This window comes from Polyodon spathula, chromosome 4 (genome assembly GCF_017654505.1).
Source record: "Polyodon spathula isolate WHYD16114869_AA chromosome 4, ASM1765450v1, whole genome shotgun sequence".
Classification (NCBI taxonomy): domain Eukaryota; kingdom Metazoa; phylum Chordata; class Actinopteri; order Acipenseriformes; family Polyodontidae; genus Polyodon; species Polyodon spathula.
The window spans coordinates 66,637,442-66,658,920 of record NC_054537.1 but is presented as its reverse complement, the minus strand read 5'-3'; the positions used below and the strand labels follow the sequence as shown (position 1 = coordinate 66,658,920).

The 21,479-nt window shown below is 35.4% G+C and overlaps 1 protein-coding gene across 9 annotated transcripts in view; it reads left to right on the top strand.

The window, feature by feature from the left end:
• LOC121314771 (FH1/FH2 domain-containing protein 3-like) overlaps positions 1–2,917 on the top strand; it is a 263,850-nt gene extending 260,933 nt beyond the window's left edge. For all 9 annotated transcript variants that reach the window (XM_041248429.1, XM_041248428.1, XM_041248437.1 and 6 more), the window contains one exon: positions 2,556–2,917. In XM_041248429.1, the coding sequence (XP_041104363.1) occupies positions 2,556–2,635 (80 nt within the window). In that variant the 3' untranslated portion in view covers positions 2,636–2,917. The remainder of the gene's footprint in view (positions 1–2,555) is intronic.
• The last annotated feature ends 18,562 nt before the right edge of the window (positions 2,918–21,479 follow it).

Genomic DNA, 21,479 nt, shown 5'->3' with positions numbered 1-21,479 from the left:
ATAGGAAATATCAGTTAATGAATCTCCAATGTAACCCTTATCCAATTCACTATATTCTGGAATATATATATATAATATATATATATATATATATATATATATATATATATATATATATATATATATATATATATATATATATATATATATATATAATATATATATATATATTCCATATAAATCCGTAGCACACATTATAATGGTTCTGTAATTTATTACTACCAGTTACTACAGCATGAAAGTATGAAAAAATAGATGTCTATATTTAATTGAATTAACATAAAACAGTCTATTTTAAAGATGTAATAAGCAGTGAAGCAAAGGTAGTTGTATCTGTGTTTGTTTCAGTAGGCTAACCAGTGCTGTAAATATTTGATCAGAAGAGGACAGGTTGTTTATCTGGATGATTTTTATAAACTGAGCAGCATTCCTTGCACTGTTTGTTTGGTTCTCCTTAAGTCAGAGCAGCAGCACACCACAGTACACATCAGCCCTCTGGGGTTGGGAGTAACAGGGACTTTTGCTTAGCGGGTGTCCAACTGGAAACCAAAAAGAAAGGAAAAAAATATTTACGACAAGTGTCCAAATTGAAACCGACGTGGGCCTATGTTTTTTATTTTCTTTTGTTGTGCTGATTAGAGGTCTTTCTTTTTGTTTTCCACATGTTTGAATGCTGATGGTGGCTTTCACATATATTAAACCTTTTTTTTGTCATCCAGTTGATCTTTTTGTCTCGTGGTGCTGCCTGCCGTGCAGAAAAGTCACCGAAAAGTCCATATGTTCTTTGTCTCTGCCAGGTGACTTTCCCAGCCAAAGCACTTGCTGTAATGTATAAAAATATATATATTCACATGATATGCTGTGTTTAAATATGTTTATTTCTATACATAGATATGATTTACTGTGGGGCTGGCTTTGATTGTTAACCACCCAGTAAAATCTATGATGATAAATCCCAGATGCTGGAGTCCAGCTTTGCATGTGTTTTAAACTGTAAAAGAGTGGCACAGTGGTTCCCACCCTTACATGTTTTCTACTCAGTGCTATCGCTGTTTTTTTTTTTAATTTTATTTTATTTTAATATTCAGAATTATAAGCTTTTTCAAGTTCTTGCCATAAACCAGTTTTACATGGAGTTTTTTCAGCATTCAACACATGCAAGCAGCATTTAAAAGCTACAGGAATCTGTGGAATGTTGGCTGTTGTCCCTGTGTAAGGTACATTTCTTTCATCTCTGGGACCTGGGTTATATCACATTCACATTGTGCATATATCAGTAGCATTTACAAGCTGGGCCGGCTACTGCACTCAGGTACCACAGCCCACTGGAACTGTCTGCTGTTCCGATTGATGTAATAATTTAAATAGTATAAAATGTTCTGGCTACCTAAGTTGTCTTTTGAAGCCTTTATGTCCAAGTGCCTGACCTGTTTTTTTCAGTCATGTGACTGCATTATCCTAAACATAAGACATCCTGAAGACGTGCCATTCTTACTTAAAGGACATAAAGCTAATAAATTAATTAAGTGCTATCAATTTTACCTTGAACCAGTGCTATTCACTATTATTTTCTGAAATCTTTTGTTATGAGGATCCGTAATTCATAGAAAAAGAACACATACCAAATACCATTTACCATGTTTAATCAACAAACTTTCGCTCTAAGACCATGGAATTTCAGAGCAGGGATCTAAATCTATTGTAATTCCATGGTTGAAATGATGTGGTACAATATCTGTGAAATGGGATGCTGGTAAGCTCAGTTCAGTCTGCAGTGTTGGGAATAGACTTGGCCACAGAAGATGCTAAGTCTGGAAAATGGGAAATGCAGCGTGCGTTAATACTTAAGACCTTAATCTTTACAAACTGTGACAGAGTGGTTTGTGGGATGTATGGTAAAGTGTGTAACAATGCATAAGTAAGTAACAGAATGAAAATAATTCTGTTTCCACAATAAATAACTGTCTGTATACTGGGTACTATGTGTACTCAGGTAAAATGGCTGCCAACTAAAGACTACTTTTCCCAGAAGGCCATAGTCAGAATGGCCAAAGTTAATTGTGTAACAGGACACAGGTGTGTCTTGTTAGGGCGGGGTCTTGGCTGTATAAAGCCAGCCTCGAATCCAGTTCAAGGGGGAGATTACCAGGGAGCAGGTTGTAGAGTGAGAGATGGTGTTTCTGAAAGATTTCTGCAAGTGCTGAAGAAGAACTGTTACTGTGTGGAATAGTTGTGCTGTTTGTAAAATTACCAATTATTTTCTGTACAGGGAAACAGCTTAGCTGTCTTGGCCCAGATAGGGACTGGTGGTTAGTCAGCACTCCTTGTTGGAGTAGGTTTTTGTTTGTTTATTTTTGTTTTGCCAACCAGTGTACATAATAAACGTACGCTGCAGTGTTTCACTGCAACTCCTGTGTATTACATATTTCTTACTGTGGGTGGCCTACCACAATGACTAATGAAATGTAGCTTTACAGGCATTCAGTTGAAAAAAATATATTTCTTTTTTGTTTAATGTGCCGAGCCAGTTCCTTATATTTTCTTTAATTTCACAGTGAGACGAACATTAAAGAGTGGCTTGACGGCAGAAGAGGCCAAAGCTCTGGGACTTAGCACCTCTGAAATGCAGGTGTGAAGAGACTTCCAGAAACGTCCAGAAACGTGTACAGCACCTGGGTCAACCAACGCCATGGCAACTCCATCCAGCTGGCTGCTCTTCATGCTCCTGGCACCCAATCGTCTTTGGGCTCATTTACTGTACGACTCATGTTAAATAAAAAATAAAGAGCTATTGAAAAGGTTGTTACCGCTCAGCACTAGAAATGTTGGCAGTTACAGAATTCAGGATTGTTCTTGAGTATTTTGTAGTTTAAAACGTATTGCTTTTCTTGATTAAACTGATTTGATCATTAGAAAATCCCCTGTTGAGTTCATTGTTCCTCTGAGTTGTGTTTCTTGGCTTTTCTTGTGGCCTGTTCTGTAGCTGTAACATGCACTTTTGTCAGTATAAAGAACAGCCTTCTAAGGGCAAGCATACCTCGTCTCTTAGGATGCAGTCTACAGCTTTTTAGGCTATTATTCGCAGCATGAAGCAAGTGTTGTCTGACAATATACACTACAATGTGATGTTTAACGTTAACTTTTTTTTTTCATACTACACAGATGAGCATTTAGTTTTGAGCAAATATTGGGGGTGAACTAACTTGAGTAAGCGCATTTGAGTAAGGAGAGTATTTTTTTTATTTTTTTTTGAACTACGGTCAGCAGTTGGCAATACTTTATTAGTGTGCTTGCAAAGTACTGTATTCCTTCGAATTTAAGATGCCCTCAAATTTAAAATGCAGCCAAAATTTCCCACCCTCAATTTGAGGAAAAAAAAAAAAAACATTACATAAATATGAATTTACAAAGATAAAACCTCAATTATGCATATGGAGGCAGTTTGTGACCATATGCTATCACACAGAGAATTACAGTTATGTGCTGCTTCTCATTTGCAGTAGTGGGTCTGATCAGCATTTCTGATCTGTCCAAGGTGGTACTGTTTGTTAGAAATGCTGAATTCGAATTCATCAGGAAGCTAACTACGCTTCTTTGAAAATGGCTGCCTGTATGTCATGGATGATTCGAGATCGGGCAGTAACGTTGTGGTTTGTCTTTTCTCGGCAGTAAGTCACAAAGCTGCTTGTGTATTCGGGCAATTGCGTCTTTGTTTTTTCTTGGCAGTCAGTCACGTTGCTGTTTGTGTACTTGGGTAGTCATGTCTTTTGTTTTAATACACGTATCACTGTACTGTACTCTAAGATGTAGGCTACTTTTGAGAAGCAAAAAATCTTTCAAAAAGTGCGTCTTAGATTCAAAGAAATAAGGTAATTAAAAGCCCACTTTGATAGCAACATAACACTTTTTGAGAGTTTTATAATACTGTGTTTAAATGTGTTGGCAAGGAGGCTTTTTAGTAACAGGCCATAGATGTGGCAAATCACAGCACTGAGGATGTGTGATGGGCACTGCCAGGCAGATTAGACAAGTGATGAAAATAGATTCGAAAGAGAGACATATGTAGGTAGATGATTGTAGAAGAAGACCAACATTGTCTTTACAAGTTATACGCAGTAAAATTTGAGAAAAATAACACAAAAACTAATTAAGGTTTTAAGCAAAGCAATCAAAGTATGTCACAACTTTAATGGTGAATTTTTATATATATATATATATATATATATATATATATATATATATATATATATATATATATATATATATATATATATATATGTTACTTGTTAGACACTGCCTTGGGAACAACTGAAAATAAGTTGTACTGAAAAGAATTTTGTCAGCCTGTTGCCACTGGTAACCCTAAAATATACTTTGGCTACTTTTTGTAGTGCTGTTTCCTAAATAGCAAACAGTTGAAGTGGGTAGAATATCAAGCATTATGTATATCTAAAAGGTCAAAGTAGAACATGTGGAGAGAGAATAGGCGGGATGCAGTACTGGTATGTCACACCTTGAGGATTGCTGTGATGTGATATCAACACACTTTGGTGTTTGAGGAGCTGTGGACTGCAGGGAATTTTAAGGAAGAGAGCAGTCAAATGTTATTGTTTTAGAAGTGAACAAGGCAACAGGACATAAATAAAAGTGAAGGATATAGTTTGTTTTATACTGACGGTAGGCCTAAGTTGTAGAATTGCTGATCACATTCTTGTCATTCTCACATTTTGTGGCACAGACCGAAAATAAAACTTTATAAGGGAATGGTATATAACAGGAAAGTAATGCTTGGAATATAACAGTAGAGATACAGGTGGCCCGATTCTGTGCAGGGCCTAATTTTACCCATACATAGTCATTATTCATTTTTGTTTGGTAACGCAGAGTATGAATAAGATGACTTCTTATGATAACTGCAGAGTCTTTCGTCAAAATCAGTATGAAAAACATTACTGTAAACTTCTGAAATAATTTGTTCATGGTGGTATACATAGGACACCGGCACCTTATTACAGACACAGATACACACACACACACACACACACACACACACACACACACAAGCATTTATACTATATATCTGGGTCTATATAGCATATTTAAAGAAGATGGTAGACTGCAGAACAGAATGTTCTTTCAACTGTCAATATAGCATTGGTTTAGTACAGCTTGTATTTGTAACAGTGTGTATGGAAAATTCATTTAAAGTTCCTCAACCATTTTCAAAACTGTTTGAATCGGTTTTGTTGTTTATGTGTGTGTGTGTTTTTAAAGGATGAATTGTTCTTTTAACATTGTCACCTTGACAATGTCTACATTTCTGCACTTATTCTACCAGGCAGTATAGCTGCAAATGGATTGAAGTGCCCTTTGAAGGGACATCAGGTACAGCCTCACGTGATACTGTGGTAAACATGAAACAATGGGAGAATGTCAGTTTGTTTTAGTGGATACGGTGGGAGTTATATAACTCATGCTACAAATGGGATACTAGGTTGTGCACACTGCTCAGAAAGAGGCTTACTTGGAGTCCATTTCAAAACCCCCAAAACATGGGAGACATAGGCTTTGAGCTTGGGCGACCAGAGTAAGTGCTTTAGTTCTAGAACGCTTTGAGAGCACCCATTGTAGTTTTTTTATTTTTGTTCTCACTGTGGAAGACCACATTTTAATTCATTAAATAAACATTTTAAACATGACAGACGTTTCAGTGGAGTGCCTTCTGGAAAGACATTTCTGTAACTAGTCATCATTATTTAAGAAAAATTTGGATGCTATCAAACATGTATTAGAAAATTAGGCCGCTTTGGTTTTCCATAACACTTCAAACACTAAATGCATAGTCTGTAGGAGATTCGACTATCTTCTGTCGGTCAGCCAGAGTCTTTGCATTTCCATTTGCAAAAGCTGATGCACGCAGAATAAATGTTGCCTCCAAGTCTTCCTTTGTCTTTTATGATGCTGTACAAGATAATGCCTTATGGAGTGGCAGTTCACATTTACATTTACTGTATAGTGTGCTACACGTCTTAGTTAGTAAGTAGTTACTATGTAATGACTTAATTACATTTTAATAATTAGGTTATTAATAGCAATGCAATAGAAATTACTCCACTGTATTGTCATTGCTGTGTAATTCACCTAATGTAAAATAGGCTGCTATATGTGTCCTATCTTAAACTAAAGCAAGACCCCTGAGGTCAGGCTTTATGTTCAGTAATGGAAAACACCTAGTAATGCATACCAGCACCTTTTATTCCATTTGTAGCATGAGATGAATATGTGTTTTTTTTTTTTTTAATAACTGTCTTCAGACATTTTTTTCCTCTGTTGTGAACTGAGAATTGTAAAAAAAAAAAAAAAAAAAGAAAAAAGATACATGTAAAGACAGAAATGAAAAGTAATTAGATAGAAAAGCCAAAGGACAAATGCTGTAAAATTGTGTAAATGTCACTATTCATATTGTTATGTTTTTGTGTAGAATAGTGTAAAATAGGCTAAACTGCAGTGTTATTCTGTGAAATGTAATTTAAGAGAAAAATAAGCCATGCATGGTCAAAAAAGATATTATCGATGATGTATTGCTTATTCTAGATAAGGGAGATTCATATATGTTCAATTTAATGTAATTGCTTTTTCTGTTTTATGTTTCTCCGTTTATAAACTTGAATTATGGTAGTAGAATGATTTATTAAATCCATCCACTTGAGTTTTACTCATGTAAAACCCTTAGGAAGCCTTTGTTTTCACTGAATAGCATTGCAAATGATAATAGCGTTTTCTCGTCTACAGAACTTGTGCTCATACTCTCTCTTTCAATGCCATGTTGTGTCAAGTGGTGATTGGACAACAACCCTCTTTTTAAAAAGTGGATTCTATCAGTTTTAGGCTCACCTCAGCCGCACTATGTAAACACATCTTGCAATAAAGCTTTGTGAAACAGTCAATGGTCTAAATGTATTTTTTATTTCTACCATCTAACTACAGACTATATTAAGAAAAGCAATGGTTCTGGAAAGGAACTCACTTTAGATCAATTCACGTAACTGTCAAGCATATGTTAGGTGCTTCCAATACCAGACTAATCGTCAATCGAATAGCCAATTCCTTTTTCATCACTCGATAAACAATATGTCCAACAATCGGCTAGGAAAGGATTTATATTTGACATCAATCCACTGCGTCCTTTCTGTGCACCAGAGTTTTCCTTCTCCTCCCCAGCCTCCACATGCTTTTTTGGCTTTGCATAATGGGTGAGTTCAGCTCTCCTGCTCCTCTGCCCATGGCTCCCCTACGGCAAGCCTCTCCACTTACTGAGGGCAGGGGTATCTTGAAAAGGGAGGCCAAAAAACAAATAATCTAGTACAAAGCATGTACATTGTAGTACTGTTTTCTAGTCTGTTTTAATAAATAATCTATAATCTATCACATGAGTTTCCTAACTGAACTACTGTAACTGTTAGTCTTCAAACAGCAATTTTAACTCATCTAAATAACAGGACTCTGTATTGTATTATGAATAAAATTATTAGATTTCCATTGTTTATGGTTCCAGGGTACAGTTTTTACACTTTGTTGAAAAAGAGGATCTTAAAAAACTTTAATGATATCATCAGAACAAAGTATGCTAAAACTACTTGGCCTGGCAGTGCGCTCAAAGCTGTTTTATGATTAACCACAAATTTAACAAAAAAACATAGTTTTCATTTTTCTACAGAAAGTCGTTTCCTGTCATCTTTTATATCCAAAGTGTTTCTCGGCAACTTAGCTTGAGTTCTCTCTGTTTAAAAAATGCAGCCAGGATGTTCAGGATGTTTGCTGCTCAGTTAGATCACAACTACAAACAGCCTGGGAAAGACCTGCACTTTCTCTTATCTGACATCCTGCAATTTTCAGGTGCTGTGCTTTAGTTAAGATGTTAAACACAAATGCTCTTTTTCTGCTTTTAAAGAATCTGATCAGATGTTTCAAACTGTAGTGAAATAGAGTTACTACAGCAAAAACAAATGTTATTCAAAAAGTATTCTATCATATCAAAATGTGGCACATAGTTGGTAAATGCAGGTATACATGGTATTTAGTAAGAATGTGCACATTAAATCAACTATGGTCAGAAGACTACATATTTTGAAATAAGGACCATATGAGTCTTCAGAGTTTTGTCCTGTGTGTCCAATACCAATAATAAAGCTCATCTACCATAAATCAAAGGAAGGATCTTCTTGCAACTATTGTGCAACTTCTTAAAAGCTGCCCTGGGGTTTAAACAAATCATGGAAGCAACACTCCATAAAAAGTAATCATCCACCAAGAGCTAGTGTTCACTGAATCCACAATACAATGATTGCAGTTCTAATATTAGCCAGAACAAACACCTACCACTTTCAAGAGTCCTAGGAACTCTCAAACGATCCAACCATCTGTTCTGATTGTAGAATGTCTACCACATCTAAGAACAGAATTGCATCAATTGTGTTTTCAATTTGCAGAGGTTATTATTTTCTACTCATGGGAATGTAGTCTAAAATTAGCATTTGAGTGTCTATACCATTTTTATCCATAGCCGTATAGATTGAGTAAAACTCATGAAATATATTAGTTTAAGACACTTGTTTTGACGAAATATGAGCTCTTGCGAAATATGAGCTTTGTGTTTCATTTCAAACCACCCCAAAGAAGGGTCCATACCTTTAAACTAGGTTTATTTTGGTAGAGTTACTCAATGGTCGTGTCCCCCCCCCCAAAAAAGAAAAAAAAATGAAACAAATGACAGATTAAATGTTTTCCTTGTGAACTTCCAAATAATACATGACATTTAAATTTATCAGTGTACATTAATCACTTTAATACAGAGGGGCACTTTTTCTCTGGCCAGACACAGTACAGCTGTGAAACACTAATTAGCTTTTCCCAAACTACAGCAAATATACTTACTATTGCATGAGTGGTGCAATAATAAGTATATTTGCTGTAGTAATTATCATTCCATGTTTCTTCATTTTCAAAACTTAAAAAAGATTATTTCATTCACCTCTTAAATCATACAATTTAAATAAAACATTGATTAATTTAACTACTTACTGAAGCCAGAGCAACAGCAGATGTTGATCGTCAGGCTTCAAAACATTATACTACTTACTGTTAAAATTGGACTGGATTTGATTACTTCCCTCACTCTTGATATAATTACTTTTGCAGTCACTTGTGTAAAATTAGCTTTGTAGATTCAACATGCATGTCAAGGCTAATACATCAGAACTAATCACATTTTCCTTCTGTACATTTTCAGCATACAAGCAGTTGACAATTGATACCCTTCCATATTGATATCGAGAAAGTTTCCTCTCTCTCTTGGCAGACAGTATCAAAACATTTTGAAGAAATGTGCATTTTTATTAGCTGTAGCATGGTATCTAAAACATATGAGGTGTCTAAATTCCAGGCACTACTGTGTGTAAAAGGAAGTCCCCTTTGTAACAGTTGAAATTAACTGTTAACAAGCTGCTTTATTAATTACTGAATGATCTTGAAGTACTTCATAAAGAATTTCAAAATGTCTCTCAAAATAAAAAATAAAATAAAATAAAAACAGGTAAGTTCATCAACTGTTTTACAGAGTTTTGTGTACTGGTAGGTATCTTATGTTATTTAAAGCACATTTAGAGGTATATCACATGTCATACAGGACCAGCGAATTGCCATATTTCTGTACATACACTGCTATGCAAAATAGGGATGGGGCAGTTTAAAATTAGCACGGTATGATAACCGTTAAAAAAATATATACCGTGGTAACCTTAATATCACGGTATACAGTACATCATGCAAGTTATCAAATAAAGGCTCAAAAGAAGAAAGTCTAATATAAATCATTTAAATTACCGTAATTCACAAAAATAAAACCAACAAATCACACTTCCTTTCATGGAATGATTTAAACATTTGATATTTATCATTTTACTATGCCAAATAACTTGGTACATTTCTTTTTTATAAAGACAATCAGAAAAAAAAAAAAAAGTTGTACACTCAATATTATACTACAACAGTAATAAGATCTATTATTTGCTATAAATGACGTGGTGCTGTAGTTTGTTAATACATTTTTATAAGCAAAAGGCCGATCATTTCCCATTTCTATTTGCCATCAGCTAAATAAATAATTTGTTTAGCTGATGGTAAATGGAATTTACCATCAGTTTTGCTTAAAACACAAACATGTACCACAGGTTATTATTTAAGAGCAGAGATGAGTCATTTATTTTTTCAACCGGATAAAAAATATATGTATAGCAAAAAATAAAAAAGTATTTTAATATTAAAACGTGTTATTGGATTTACATTTATGATATTGCACAATTAAGCTTCCAATTATTACTAAATTAATAAATTTCTAATATTTATTTTTAAGAAGAAATTCTTTTAACCTTATACCAAATGTTTATCAATAGTTCAAAATGTAACTACATTCATCCGATAGGACCGCGTCAGGCCAGGACCGATGCAAAAAGGTCTGTGCTTGTGGTTTGACAGGTCCGTGGTTTGATAGGTAAACAACAGCAATGCACACAGTTAAAACATTTAACCGTTAGTTGAGCACAAGGCGTTCAAACAGGGTGTATCAATTTGGATCCGGTACCATCCCCCGTTGTCTTATAGTAAAGTAGTGTACTTATTTAGTCAGTTTCGCATTTTACCTTTTTTTTTTGGAAATCGATGTAATTTACGTCCATTAAACACTTAAGTATTAGCCCCGCCGTTCTTAATTAATTAATTTGTCAATTCATTAATACGAAAGGCTGTACGGACCTGCTAATTTCCAATCAACCGGACAAACTTCCCAACATCCAGACAAACTTCCAACTGTCAATCTTGCACTGTGCCGAAAACACTGCAACCTTTCTAGCCAATGGGAGCACACACTAATATTTTAATCAATGAAAATCCAGCCTCACTTAAAACTGCTTTAGCCAATAATATTTAGAAGGGCGTTTCAAAAGATATTCTATTTAACAAGATACTCGGCTCAGCTGATTTTCAATGGAGACTTCCGTCTCACTGCGGGCAAAGCATTGTGGTATATAGAGAGTTAGGCAAAAAAAATTCTATGAAGAGTCAATGCAGGCATACGAAATGTTGCTGGTTTTCGTAGGATATAAGAACATTTCCAAGACATTGAATATCCCCCGGAGTCCATTATTAAGAAATAGAGAAAATATGGCACAACTGTGAATCTGTCTAGAACAGGTCATCCTCAAAAACTGAGTATCCGCGTGAGAAGGGCACTAGTCAGGGTGACCACCAAGAGGCCTATGGCAATTCTAAATGAGTTACAGTCTTCGACGACTGAGCTGGGAGACACTGTGCACAGGGCAACAATAGCCTGGGTGCTTCACAAAACTGGCCTTTATGGGAAAGTGGCAAAAAGAAAGCCATTGTTGAAAAAAAACTAATGATGAGACCAAAATAGAGCTTTTTGGCCTCCACGCTAAGCGTTATGTTTGGCGCAAGCCCAACACTGCACAAGGAGAACACCATCCTTACCGTGAAGCATGGTGGTGGCAACATCATGCTATGGGGATGCTTCTCTGCATCAGGGCCTGGAAAGCTTGTGATGATAGATGGCAAAATGGATGCAGCAAAATACAGAGAAATCATGGAGGAAAACCTGCAAGAAACCTGGGACTTGGGAGAAGATTAATCTTCCAGCAGGACAATGACCCTAAACATACAGCCAAAGCCACACTGGAGTGGCTTAAAAACAAAAAGTTCAATGTCCTGGAGTGGCCCAGTCAAAGCCCGGACCTCAATCCAATTGAGAATATGTGGAAATTGTTGAAAATTGCAGTTCACCAAAGGTCCCCATCCAACTTGACGGAGCTTGAGCAATTTTGCAAAGAAGAATGGACAAAAATTACAGTGTCCAGATGTGCAAAGCTGATAGAGACTTATCCAAATAGACTCATGGCTGTAATTGCTGCCAAAGGTGCCTCTACCAAATATTGACTCAAGAGGGTGAATACTTATGCAATTAATTATTTTCTGTTTTGTATTTGTAATTAATTTAGAACAATTTGTTGATTTTATTTTTCACTTTGACATTATGGACTTTTTTGTGTTGATCAGTGGCAAAAACTCCTAATTAAATCCATTTTGATTCCATGTTTCTATTCTATGTAACAAAATAAAATGTGGAAAAGTCCAAGGGGGGGCAGAATATTTTTGAGAGCCACTGTACAAAGAAACATCATCTGTAATTGACAAACCCAGGACTGGAAGACCCAGAAAGCCGTCTAACAAGCAACACTTGAAGATAATATCCTTTAGGAATAGAAAGAAGACAAGCATTGAATTGACAACAGAACTGGCAGAAGACACAGGTGTCATTGTCCATCAAATCAACAGTATGAAGGTCACTCATGAAATCAGGACTTAAAGGATGTGTTGCAGTAAGAATACCTCTGTTAAGAAAGGGGAACAAGACTAAAAGGCTAAAATATGCACAAGGACACAAAAATTGAACTATGGAACAATGGTCAAAGGTGCTTTGGACTGTTGATGAATGGAAAACAACACCTAGTTAGGAAACATTTATCTTAAACGTATTTAAAAGGATTAATACAGAAGCCAAATCTAAAAGTGCTGCTTTTAGTAGTTGCACCAGCTGATGACTAAAACCAATAGCATCAGCTATAATTATGTAAAAATAGATGAAAACCACCAAACCAAAGCCAATAAGAGTATTGCACGCAGCTATACCACTGTGTAATTTAGAAAAAGCATTTTATGTCATTGGCATCGCACATTGGGTACTGATGTAGACTTATGTACAATAATGTAAAACAAAGCATAGGTTCAGGTATAAGTAATTCCCCTGGTCCATCATTTCAACCAGTAACAATCAAGTATGACTAATTTACCAGTGTCTGCCATGCTCCTGCCCATCCCACCTAGTATTTACGACTTGTCTGAGGGATATTAACCTTCTAATATAAGATCTCAAAGTCAAAGTCTAAGACTGCTAACAAACTTCATAGCCAAAATGAATGGCTATGCTGTTTGTTAGCAAAAAAAGGGTCTCATGTGGGTGGAGTGACTCTTTGACTATGCAATAGTGATGGAGTCCAGTGTGCTGCTAGGAATTGCTGCGATTTTGAGGATGAAAGGGATAATGTAGCTCTCTACTTACTTTTTTTTTTCTCTTTGTCCTAAGTTACTTGCTTAACATATAGGTTTCTAATTTTATCCCTAAATAGTTATTCCAGCACCTTTATGTAAATTGCACCCATTCCACGCGTTGGAAAACATCAGAAAAGTTTTTAATTTTTTTGATGGAAACAATGTTTAAGAGTTAAAACAATTAAAACAGATGAAGCCAGCGGAAGACCGTCGGAAGAAGCATTTGATATTCATTGTATCATCTCTATAGGGAGCACACCTATGATTTGCTAAGTGGCCCATTGAAAAGAAATATAGGAGGTAGTAAGAGGTAAGTAGTAGCTATATTGTTGCCTTTTTTAATTACTTTAAATTACTTAAATAAGTTATAACAGCCTTTATACTTCTTACTTTTCTTGTGCTGAGTATATTTTTCATTCATATTCTTTTTTGTTTACATTAATACAACACAATATAGTAGAGTAAAGCTGCTTCTTGATGTCTTTTCACTTCTTGTGCAGTAGGGGTGTATTTTTCCAATGGCCTAGCTGTGGAGAATCAGACTTAGACCTTTGAAATCCACAGTGTTACTCATTGGTAGTTATAGCAACATTAAAAAAACAAGCACAACTGAGGGCAACTGATACTTTTGATAATGAAGAGGCCAGACAATTTAAAAGCTTTGGTTTTGTTCAATACTAAATATTCTGATTACTTGCTTTGTTAATTATTCAGTGACACTGTGTTTAAGCACTACTGCCATTATTACACTGACTGGCCAAAAAAAACTAAAACAGGGACTAAAAGCCTGACTAAAACTATTGTGTTATAAACAATGTTAATAATTAAAGATTATTTATGTGCAACTATTCATCAACAATACTGGGAAGGCAGAAGGATCTCAGCTACTTCCCAAGGGCTTAATAATGGGTGCCGGTGCATCCAGCCCAACCCTCAGTGCAGGGGTTTCATTGTTTCAAATTTGAAATTAATACAAATGTAAAATATAGAAGCAGGTCAACTAAAACTGCCCATTTCTCTAAAACAGGTGCATATATGCAAATGGTTATATTTTGAAAGAAAAATTAAAGTCAATTATATTGGCAAAAGGCATATGCTGGACTTCCCAAGCTCAGCCCTGTGTTGCCTGGAACAGCTGGAACATCAAAACTAATGGTTTAAACAGAAGCGCTAGTGTGTTACTACTGAATATATTTATGTCTGTACTAATTTAATGTTTCACATTCTTAAAGACATTAGTCATTTATGGTAGATGCATATTTAAAAAAAAAAGATTGTCCAGTGTGTGTATGTATATATATATATATATATATATTATATATATATATATATATATATATATATATATATATATATATATATATATATACAGTGCCTTGCAAAAGTATTCAGACCCCTGACCAATTCTCTCATATTACTGAATTACAAATGGTACATTGAAATTTTGTTCTGTTTGATATTTTAATTTAAAACACTTAAACTCAAAATCAATTATTTTAAGGTGACATTGGTTTTATGTTGGGAAATATTTTTAAGAAAAATACAAAACTGAAATATCTTGCTTGCATAAGTATTCAGCCCTCACACATTAATATTTGGTAGAGCCACCTTTCGCTGCAATAACAGCTTTAAGTCTTTTGGGGTAAGTATGTACCAGCTTTGCACACAGTGTAGGAGTGATTTTGGCCCATTCTTCTTGGCAGATTTGCTCCAGGTTGTTCAGGTTGGTTGGACGACGCTTGTAACAAGATGCCCAGTCCCTGCTGATGAGAAGCATCCCCATAACATGATGCTGTCACCACCATACTTCATTGTAGGGATGGTGAATCTTGAGGCATGGGCAGTGTTAGGTTTGCACCACACATAGCGCTTTGAGTTTTGGCCAAAAAGCTCTATCTTGGTCTCATCTGATCACAAAACCTTTTCCCACATCGCAGCTGGGTCACTCTCATGCTTTCTGGCAAACTCCAGACATGCTTTCAAATGGTACTTTTTGAGTAACAGCTTCTTTCTTGCCACCCTCCCATACAGGCCAGTGTTATGCAGAGCTCTTGATATGGTTGACTGGTGCACCATTTCTCCACTCCCAGCCACTGAACTCTGTAGCTCCTTCAAAGTTATTGTTGGCCTCTCTGTGGCTTCTCTCATAAGTCTCCTTCTTGTCTGAGCGCTGAGTTTTGAGGGAAGGCCTTTTCTTGGCAGTGCCTGGGTGGTGTGATGCACTTCCTGATTATTGATCCAACTGTGCTCACTGGGATATACAAACACTTGGATATTATTTTGTACCCTTCTGTAGAATGCTCTTTGGTCTTTATTTTCCTTCAGATTCACACCTTAGTAATGATCCTGCAACAGTGGGGTTTTTATCCAGAAAATGTGACAGCAACTTTAATGGTTCACAAGTGGAGGCCAATGGTAAGGTAATTGTGTCCTCGTTAGGGCAATTTCTTTCATCGGTGCAAACTGGGAGCTTCCACAGCACAGGGGTTGAATACTTATGCAAGCAATATATTTCAGTTTTTAATTTTTCTTAAAAATATTTCCCAACATAAAACCAATGTCACCTTACAATAATTGATTTTGAGTTTCGGTGTTTTAAAATAAAATATCAAACAGAACAAAATTTCAATGTACCATTTGTAATTCGGTAATATGAGAGAATTGGTCAGGGGTCTGAATACTTTTGCAAGGCACTGTATATATATATATATATATATATATATATATATATATATATATATATATATATATATATATATATATATATATATATATATTTGTGGGCAGAAAAAATACTGTGTACAGCTACTTTTAATATATATGCAGAACAGTTATTATTGAAGCAAATTGACATAGCACCTGTTGTATGTTTGTCAACACTTTTAAACAACTATAATAATAAATAATTTTCCTGTAGAGCACAGCTATTTGTTCAGTGTATCTGAAGGCATTATTAGTTTCCTTCTCTGTGACTGATGCCAAACTTCATAAAAATTACAACTTTCATTTCAGTTGTACCATTTGAGCTTCACTGATTGAAACCAAAAGTACTGGAAAAGCAGCAGCCACAAGCTAGCGGAAAGAGCGACAATTCAAAATTAATCCTGGTCTAATGCTAGGCTGTCATGAAGCGGTAAAATGTGATGCATGTGTACTCTTTAACATGTTCACATAAAACCATTTCTCCAGTTTGATTTGCAGTGCTGTAGATTGCTTTCCAGTTCTATCCCAGTGGTCTCTGCTGAAGTAAAGATGAATTGCTTTGCTTTTCCCTGTTGATCGTATTTGATTCATACTGGCTTTTTTCTTAATTCATGGTAATATTTTATTTTATCTTCTTTAACTTAACCCCACTACATTTGTATTTGCTATTTATTAACTTAGCTTACAATAAACGACCACATCCCAGGAAAATGTAATTTTAAAGCAACTTTTTTTAAAGATCTTCCAAACTGGGTGTTACATCGTCCTGCATTGGATGCAAAACATGTTGTTCATGTGATATAACATGTGATCCCTGCATAACTATACATCTGCCAATGAGCACTTAAGGCAATAGCTACTTTATAGACAATAATGCACCCATCCACAATTCCCGCTGATCCTCTACCTACCTCTCTGCACCAATTTCATGACATATTACTTATTGAATAGACTGAAATCTTTTGAGACACCTTCCAGCACCTTGTAGAGTCTATGCCATGTTGCATCAAGGCTTAAGTGATCAGGGCAAATGATAGCCCAAACCATTATTAGGTAGAGGTCTATATAAAGTTGATTGACAGTGTGTATGTTTAGCTGCGCTATTTTCATTTTAGATATTCAAAAATGGATAGATAATTAAAGCAATTTATATATGTGTATTGTTCATAACAGAAAAATCTATGCAGAAACAGAAAATCCCAAGAAACTACTGTAATAGGCTTTATTTTTACCACTGACCAGAATTTTGCCTCACCATGTTGCTTGAAATGCAGTTTTAAGTGAGGATATGTAAGCCTTACTAAACATATCATTTAAAGAGTGTTTAAAACCAAGACTCTGTTCTCACCTCGTTAAATATACATTGCAGACTTAATATACTTTGGCAATGATCACAGTTTTGTCTATTCACCGTTAAACTATATCAGAACTGATTTCTAATCTGTTCCACTATATGACCTGTCTAATAATAACTTGGCTTCCGTATGAGAATCTGGAGCCAGTAGCTAATCCGCTGTCAGGGACAGATTTATCAGAAAGATAAATTACAAATCAAGATTAGGACTTTTATTTAAAAGGGGTCCAAGTTTCTGTTAGTCTAGTTGTGAAGACTGACTTTGATCTGTTGAACATGCCACTGGAAAATGTTTAAGCATTGCTTCAAACTTTTTTTTAATGATTCATAAAAACATGGTGCTGGCAGATTTGTTCTAGGGAAAACCCAAAATAACAAGAAGGTCTACTTTTTATTTTGTTAAAGGCTTTGTAGTCTGGGTTTATAGGGTACAGCTAGCCACTTCCAGTACACAACATACCAATAGTACAGTTATCTGTGTGCATATGGATGATGTTAACAATTACAGAACATATTGCAAAGTACAATATGTTTTTTCTCCCATCTCAGAACATTTTGTTCTTCCTGCATGTTTTTTTGTTTTTGTTTTGTTTTGTATATTTTAAGGCAGCTGAAAAGAGTGATGCAACCAAATTATTACCTCTTATTAGTACTAGCAACATCATGAATTATCACTACACACCTTTTCTTGTGTCAAACAGCTTTTGGTTATTTGCATGTTTAATACTTTACTTCAGAAAATACAGATATTTCAAACACAATGTTAAAGTTTCCTGGTACACGTGTCTAATCATGTCCTGGGATGTTCATCAAATGGTGTAACTACCGTGCAGGCAGTATAAGTACCAGTAAGAATATGTTTATTTTTGTAGATCAGGGATGGCTGTCCCACTCCTGATCTTTGTTCTAAATTGTTTAATTGAACCAGTTATTATCTCATTTAACCTGGTAAACCTGGAGGGGAATAGCTCTCCAGAACAGTGACTGGACATCCCTGTTTTAGATAGTTGTATACTTGAAAAAGAAACCTTATAGTGTGAATAAAAGATTTAAACACAATGAAAGGAAGACAATAATAAGTAATACATAAGTAAATTGATTTTAAAGACTTATGCTGCTTTAAAATTATGATGTACTTCAATATTGGCTGAGTATAAAATTGCATAGTTGAATGCAGGAGTTGTCAAAATACATTTTTGCTGTGACTAAGGTTTGCTTTTTAGGACTGCATCAGTGTCCTGCCCTCCTTATACGTGTCTGTGTACAATCTGACAGGCAGCAAAACGCCTTCCCACATCAACGCCCTGGAGACTGATGTCAGTTTTATTGACAGAGAAAGGGTGAAACTGAGAAGTAAAAGACAATAATCACTAAGATTGTCCTAATATAACATGAGCTTGCTTATATTAATTACACAAGAAATATAGCCTTGATACAGCTACAGCACATTGTAACTAGAATGTAAATAGTACTGCATAGTAACAGCAATATGCATAAAGGAAAACTGCTTGTGGTAATATAAATGTAAATTACACAGTTAATTGCTGGACAATGCAACCTATATGTTCACCAAAGCTAGCACTGACTTAATTAGAAATATAACAAAGTAAACGTACTAGCATGTATTGTTTAACTGTATCTACAGCAATAATAACATATTAACACCGTAATACTTATCAATCTAAGTCATACTTTTAGAAAATAGTCATTGATAATGCAAGTAAAATACTTAAGGAACACATACGGACGGTGCTACCAAAGGGATAAACGTTTAAAGAATTGAGAAGGTAGAAGTACCGAACTGTACAGACAATGAAAAACGTGTGTAACCTTGAATGAACTTCCAGATTTCTCCATTGACAACTAAGATCACATGATATGACTAGTTAGCATATTTAGAATGGTCGGCAGGGGGAGACAAAAACAACAGAAAGGTAAGTATATAAACATGTATAACAGAACACTCAGTATTTAATTCACTTTCACTAGCATTTCTTAAATAGTTTATATTGAAAATAATCTATACTTTTTCTATTTTTCTTTATTTTTCAGAGAACCAATCTGCTTTGTGGTTTTAAACATTAGAATACATTATCAAAAGAATAATCCCAAGTTGTATAATTATAATATTATGAGGTTTTTTTTTTTTTTTTTTTTTTTTGGTTAAGGTTTTTAAGAAATTTATTTGTAAGGAATACAATAATGATTTTTTTTTTTTTTTTTTTATTATGATCAAGGCATTGCAGTGTACGTTCATTTTAAATTTTAATTTGGATTGTGTTAACACATACACCATTAGAAAATGACTGTCCAAAATCCATTTGTGTTGTTATTTGGATTGATGTGATGGGGCACCTATGATAGTCCCAGGGCCTGAATCTGCACAGTTACTATAGGCAGCTGTCTTTTGTAGATGTGTTGCTGTTAAATGGCTGAGCACCACATATGCAGCAAATATTCATGCTAACAAAACCTCACATTTCTAACACAAGTTCACATTTTCAGGGTTGGTTCAAATGTCGTTAATATTGAGGCTGATGTATGCATTTTTTCATTTGAATACATTTTATTATTTTTACCTGCTTTATGTTTAATGTGCTTCCAGAGATTTTGTTGTCAACTTGCAGTACTTTTTCTGTACCACAAGAGGGTAGCACACTAAAGTGTATGCAAAGGTGTGGAAGTTTAGAAAACAGAGCTCATCTTCATTTTGTATACATTAAATTATTTTTAATGCTTTACTTAAGCTTGTATATGCAATTTTACCATGACAATTATTTTACGCATCTCTCCTCAGAAATGTTAATCAAACTGGCTGTGCAATGTTTCTTATTCTGATGTAATGTTTTCCTGACCCCAGGTGTTGTGGGCTAGAGACAATTAATTAATACGTTAAAATACATTTATATAATGCATAATAATATACAGAAGGCCTTTGCATGGCTGAAGGGATGATTAGCCTATCAATCTGCCAATAATCTCTATGGTTCCTAAGATTAGTGCACACCTGCAAGATTTACTTTGACCAAACATGTTATGTCAACAAATCTCCCACTCTCTAACTGACCTGCATGGTTGATTCTCATGGTGGCTGTAGTGTACTTCACAGAATGAAACAAATTGTGGTTAACAACAAAGGGGGCAAAATATATATATTTCCTTAGCACAGCTGAGCACAAAGTAATAATTGTTGAAAGTTTTACTTTCATATTTTTGATATTAAGGCAGGCAGGCGCATCACACAGGGCGAGGCAATCCACACAGAGGTGGAGGGCTGGCATGAACCCGGGACCTCTTGCACTAAAGTATAGCACCGATACCCTGCTGCTGCCTTCCCCCGTGTACAATACACAGCCAAGGAAAAGGAAGTAAATGCAGCTATCAGGACACATTTTGTAATAAACCATTAGGGCAAGCAATACTGTGCTGTGTATTCCACAGTACAATAGTAATTTAGTTGAAGCCCAGTAATAGTAATTGCAGTACAGTACAATAGCACAGTATTATAGTACTATATTACTATAGTATTCTCATTTTACTTTAGTACTATAGTACATTTTGTATATTAATACTATAGCAATTTTTTTGAAAGGACTATAACGTGTGCCTGATTTAAATGAACCGTTACAACACCCCTACCCACCCACCAGAAAGCAGGCTGATATTTGTGCAGTAGCCCTTCAAGACTAAGATTTTCTACATAGATATGTGACAACTTCAACTTCCGCTAAGAAAGAGTCGCTATGAGACAGCAGCTGCAGGCTGCAGTAATACCCTTCTCCTGGTTACGGCCCAGGTTATGTGCCAAATTCAGTAGGGGCCATCACAACAGCCAATAGGCTGGGGGAAAACAACATTAGACGTTTAAACTAACACACACACACACACTGTATTCCGGTGATTAAAATGGTCTAATGTAGATCAAACTGTGGGAAGTGGAATAATTGAACAACAATGAGAGAGCCAAAAAAATAAAGTCAGATAAATGGCCAGCTGTAAGAGAAAAATTGGGTCAATTTTGATTCAGTATTGAAACGCTTTTACTGAATGTTACCACACCGTTTATAACCACTTTAAACTGCGGGGCGGGGGGGTGGTGATTAAAGAAGCCAAATACCATTCGACTCCCTTTCTCATACGCACTTTCTTTGCTTGAATTTTATTTGCCTTCTGAACTACTTGGGGGTGTGTCTATATGTGTGCCGTAGCTTAGATTAGGGACCGCCTGTATCCTCCTACTAGA